This window comes from Haliotis cracherodii, unplaced genomic scaffold, assembly GCF_022045235.1.
Source record: "Haliotis cracherodii isolate W230 unplaced genomic scaffold, xgHalCrac1.p SCAF_2, whole genome shotgun sequence".
Taxonomy (NCBI): Eukaryota; Metazoa; Mollusca; class Gastropoda; order Lepetellida; family Haliotidae; genus Haliotis; species Haliotis cracherodii.
The window spans coordinates 16,198,119-16,203,874 of record NW_027266275.1 but is presented as its reverse complement, the minus strand read 5'-3'; the positions used below and the strand labels follow the sequence as shown (position 1 = coordinate 16,203,874).

At 43.2% G+C, this 5,756-nt stretch overlaps 1 protein-coding gene across 1 annotated transcript; it reads right to left on the bottom strand.

The window, feature by feature from the left end:
- Nucleotides 1–337: 337 nt before the first annotated feature.
- Nucleotides 338–5,426, bottom strand: LOC139468753 (E3 SUMO-protein ligase ZBED1-like). The gene is made up of 2 exons (XM_071250884.1): nucleotides 5,276–5,426; nucleotides 338–2,616 (listed from the first exon to the last, which is right to left on the bottom strand). Exon 2 carries the CDS (start codon nucleotides 2,595–2,597, stop codon nucleotides 618–620), a length of 1,980 nt encoding a protein of 659 aa, XP_071106985.1. The 5' UTR covers nucleotides 2,598–2,616; nucleotides 5,276–5,426; the 3' UTR covers nucleotides 338–617.
- Nucleotides 5,427–5,756: the final 330 nt, after the last annotated feature.

The following is a 5,756-nucleotide window of genomic DNA, read 5'->3' as shown; positions in this document are numbered from 1 at the left end:
TATATACAGGCTGTCCTGATTCAGTTAGAATATTGCTGAGTGCAGCGTCAAACAACAAACAAACACACTGACACATGGTACATCTTGGACAAAATCGACAACAGCCGCACTAGTACTCAATATATATTTCAAAGACACAAGTAAGTCAATGTTAATGGAAATATACACATTTTTACAACAGTAGTGGTGGTCGTCAGTTTTAGGGATTGTCTATTAAGTTTATGGTGTTGGGGCATTCACCCAAATGTCTTGGGGAAGCCCACAACTCAGTATTGCTCAGGACGCCAGTGAACGATTATGTTTCAGTAAGATCTGATGACAAAATACCCCCATCCCAAATCTGTCTCTGACCAACTTCAGGTGCCATAATGTGTATACATGACAACTGTAGTCCACAGAGCTTCTTTGTTACAACCGTGCGTGCGTAGTGTCACCAATCATGGCGGATGGAGATAACAAAGCATTGTCAGTATGACTGTACCCGTTGTAGCATCATCACAGCGATGACGCAATGGCATAACGTTTTTACAGAAAGGCTGAACATAATTAGAAAGCACTAAAACGGTACTCGAAGAAACCCTTCATTTCGTAAATGACAAAAGTATTTCTGCCTTGATTTAAAAAGTCATTTTGAGATTTTGATGATTCTTGTTGAGGAATATCATGGCATCGAGGTTCTTGGGTGGAATGCATGACCTTTGAACCCTGACGGGATCTCTGTCTGGAAGGAAGATATGCTCAGCCGGTCTGGAGGTGGCCATGACGCACATGTACTTCTTCGCAAGGCATGAGATGTTGGGGAAGATCTTCTCCCTCTCGTACCACCAGATCAGTGAGGTGCTAGATGTGATCTGCTTCTCCGCCATAAACCGGTCAATTTCCGAACTCACCATCTCCACCGGCGACATTTTGTCTAAAGGGACGTCATCCTTGTGGCCTACGACATCGGATAGCCAGTCGTTTTCAAATTTAGAAGCAGGAGATTTAAACTTCATCCTCTTTTTAACAGGTTCTTCCGAACTAGGGCTACTTCCATGGACGTCCGATCCGTTCGAGATAGAGAATGGTGGTCCTAGGATGATGTTCTGAATGTATTCATCGTCACTGTCCACTTCCTGTTTGATCTGAAAGTCCGTCAAGAAAGGTCGCAGCGCTGCATCATAGAGCAGCCGCCTGGCCTTTTCTCTCTCGACTGCCTCGACATAACGCAGTTCTTTATAACGAGGGTCTAACAGTGAGCAGACGAGAAGAATGTCCCGGATGTTGTCCGAGCAGTATGGAGAACGTATTTCCTTCCAGATGGTGTTCCGGCACTCTTTAATCACTGGGCAGTCTGTTTCACCTCCAAGAAGTGTGATCTCAAGCTTCTTCAGGACAGGCAGTATCATTGACACCGTGACCATCCTCTGCTCACAGAGTAACATAGAGGCATTGTTCAGGGGTCTCAGTAAGTCTACAAGCTCCTGACACAGTTTCTGGTTATTGGAATCGAACAGAAACAGACGCACGTCTTCCTTCTGTAAATCGGGATTCTGGAAAGCCATTTGGATTGAGGGCATATCTCTGATGATCTGTTCAAGCATTGTAAATGTAGAATTCCACCGATCCTCGTCATCAACCTGCAAGGAATTCAAAGAAGGGAGGGATTGCTTCTGACTATCTCCAACACCAGACATAAAGAAACGCGACAGTTTTCGGGCTGAAACAATCATGCTCTGTATTTCGGGTTGAGCTAGTCCTTTCTTGGCTGCAGCGTTGATCGTTTCAGCGAAACAAGGCAAGTGTTTCCATTTCAGCAGCCCGCCGGACCTTAAAACAGTTTCATGACCTGACACAAGGATTGGTTCACATGTTATCCGCCAATTAGCTGCCTGGGTCTTTAGGGTTTCAGATATGTACCCAGCAGTTGCATCTACAGGCAGTTCCACTGTTTGCAACGTAAAGGAATTTAACTGCCACGACCTAGAAATGTAATTAGCCGTGATGGTCAAGTATCTCTCCGAGGACGACCAAATGTCTGTTGTCAAAGTAACATGCTCTTGATTTTCAAGTCTGGCTAAAACCTTAGATCGCCCTTCCTCATACATCTGGGGCAGGAGGAAGTCCTCGAGATGTTTCCTTGAAGGAACATCTGTCTTCGGATCTAAAGTGTGTATTAGGTTCTGAAAAGCCTGACTAGCTATCGTTGTAAATGGCAGCATACCGTCAATTATAAACTCCATGATTGCATACGTCAGAGAAGAGGCTCTAGGAGACTCCTTCCCACTACTCGGTCCGTGCGCCGCTGCCATGGACGGAGGAATGTGGACGATATCGTTGACAGCTTGTGGACTTAGAGTGATAACCTGGTCATTTTCAGAGAAGCACATGACCTGGGCGACCCCCACCTGGTCCTTCTTCAGGTGATGGTTGACGTAGTGGGTGTGGAGGTTGGTGGTGTTGCCGGTGTAGCGGACGCCGATGCGGCAGTATTTGCAAATGGCTCTTGTTTTGTCCAGCGTATAACCGTCATCACTGAGATAGAAGCCGAAGTTCCTCCACACGTCGCTCTTGGCCTTGCCAGGAAACTCGAAGATCTGTCTGTATCCGCCCTCCATGTATTCAACGATCCTGGTGCTGAAAAGAAATTATGACGATAATTGATAATTGTCAAAAGAAAAAAGTAAAATAGTAAAATACATACTAGTAACTGTCATCATTTCAGTGTCATGGGGGCGGTCGGGTAGCCTAGTGGTTAAAGCGTTCGCTCGTCACGCCGAAGACCCGGGTTCGATTCCCGACATGGGTACAGAGTGTGAAGCCCAGTTCTGGTGTCCCCCGCCGTGATATTGCTGGAATATTGCTAAAAGCGGCGTAAAACCATACTCATTCACTCACTCAGTGTCATAGTATGTACGTTCTATTTTTTTTCTCCCGTATTAGACACGTGCAATTGTGTAATTGTGCAAAGTGTATGAGAGGTGGATGCTCCTGGTATATCTTTCGGCAAGACTGATAACTCTCTGGTGTTGACGTTTCATATTCATGTAAGAAAACAATAATTTCGATGTTTGCCCAAAGCCAAAGAACGTATTTACTGCACAGAATGTTCTGGTTCGGGATTACGTTCAATCACTCGCCAACATGGTATGCGTTCCCGCTCCTTTCCAATGAAAGCGAGTGAGTGGTATTACGACGCTTTTAGTCATATGCGAACAATATTCCGGCGTGGGTCGTCCAGAATTGCCTTCACACATATTGCCTAAGGTCTTCAGCTTGACGCGCCATTACTTTCATCACTTAACTACAACACCGGCCGCCAGTCTCTTCGTTATCTCGCCTCCGTGGTCCAGTGGTTGTCCGAAGAGCGGAATGTCGGGGGTTCGAAAGCAGACCGTGTCATATAAAAAGAGTGAGTGAGTGAAATGTGTTTCACATATTGTACTCATGTGGGGGAGCGAACGCTTTAACCACTAGACTAACCCACCGCCCTCATACCAAAAGACGTTAATAGATGGTCGACTCGGAGTACGTATACTGTCTGCGTCTGAGTGTTGTCATGTTAAACTACGGCATGGTATCTCAGTGGGCTAGCACTAAAAAATCGGACTTAGTTCGGACTAGTACAAGTAGTACTCACACACACACAGTATGGATGCACATGCACACAAGCCACGCACACACAGAGTATGCACGCACACGCACGCACACACACACACACACACACACACACACGTGCATACAATTCATAAGTGCAATAATCCTGAACGCGGCGTTAAACCCCATTTTAACCTCACTTTTGTTCTCATTTTACATGAAATATACTTTGAAGAAACACCTACCAAATCACATCAAATCGCATTGTGTAGGAATAAAACATGACACACATCTGACCCTCGACCATGTTTTGTACCTCATCAGCAGAGAGGTTTCATTTATTAATACTGTTAGATGATAACCTACTTTCAATAATTCATTATGGTGCTGGAATTTATGTTTCATATAATTAGATTGAGATGTATAACAAATTCATCTTAACAGCCTCAATACATCTGAGTTCCGTCCATGATAAGAGTACAGGAAAAAACAATGCAAGATACTGTGTCAACGTAACTCACGTTGTTTCCCTGTGAGAAGCGAACCGGGTCAGTGACTTGACTAGCGAACGCTTCAACCTCTAGACTACACAACACATCAGGGAATGTCTAGTACATATTAACTCCAAACAGTGAAAGCTCACCCGAGAGGCCAAAGGTTAACATAACTTATTGTAATTGGAGCTTTGTTCAACAATTATTGACCTATTTATATGGTGTATATACATGTATGTAATATACAAGGCACTAATTCATTACACACACACACACACACACACACACACACACACACACACACACACACACACACACACACATTTATATATACCATCTTTCAATTTCAGATTAAACAGAATACTTAACATTTCGTTATGAGCATATATACAGCATATTGAAAAATAAGCTCGTTTTATCGGTCAGTTCGTTATAAGCGTGTTCGTTATAAACGTAGTTAACTGTAATGAAAATTTATGAACTCTTTTATTACAGTTATGGAACTCGATATATCCTGAACCAAAAGATTACTACTGAATTATTGATCACACAATACAAGAAATAGTAATTCCTTCGTTTTTGTTTAAGTTTCCTGCACTTAAATATAAATTTTACTTGCAAACAATTTACGAGATAAGATCGGAAAATCGGTGTCCAAATAATGACGACAGAACGAAGACGTATTCCGATCCATAGACGTCTTTGGACAGCCCGTCCACATTAGGACGCCCACACGTGATATTATTCGGTAGCGATATCTGTGCGTTGTAGGCAATGACCTCTAATAACCGGTCAAGCATTCTTTCTCTTCATCAGACATGTGTCAGTCCTTAAACAACACACTAGCTGTGCTGTCGTGCTGGTTTGCAATCAGCCAAGTCTAGAGTTTCAGTGGTGGATGCGATAGATCCCCCAGATCCATACTATCAGACCAAAATCGAAACTGAAAGACCTCGGATAATTCACCTTGTCACATGCGAAGTGATGGTTTTCACAAACTCCGAAATGTAATAAAAACATGCATGTAAACATGTATATTTTAGTATTGGTTAGGATACCGAGTTTGCCGGTGGCGGATATGTAGACACGCCAACCTGTTATCTAGGTCAAAGTACAGCTCGATAGCCATGTACGGCTTGGTTGTGGCAGCCGAGAGACTGGTCTACAAAACGATGAAATATATTTACATCTTGTGAAACACTTACCCGTAGCACGCGCCTCGTTCTTTACTTCTTCAATAATGAACAGATTGTTTATATTCTGTCCTATCTACGTATATCTGTGGAAATTTCCATGCATTTTCATCGATAGACCACAAGAAAACGGAACCCGATAATCGCCATGAGAAATCGATCCTCCTCAGCTCGCTGGCTATACAATAACCGAGGTATTGGTCACTAGAGCGCAGTTACGTCCCTTTAACTAGTGCAATTAGAACCGGAGTTATCAGTGTGTTATTCGGGCCGTGTTACCGCGGGATATCATCTGCTTGTTTGCCTGCATTCTTTTTCTGTTGTAACTAGGACAGGTTGGGTCACTGTGACCTTTCATTTAGACGCTATATCGAAAATTTGCTGTATCAAAATAGCAGGCGATATATTTTCGATTTAATTTCATTTATATACAAGATATAAGATACAAAATGTTATTGCTGAAACGGTTCCATGTAGAAACAGTGACAGTATT

What these genes read in the sequence shown, in the direction of transcription:
- LOC139468753 (XM_071250884.1), bottom strand. Translation starts at nt 2,597, where the DNA reads ATGGAGGGCGGATACAGACAGATCTTCGAGTTTCCTGGCAAGGCCAAG.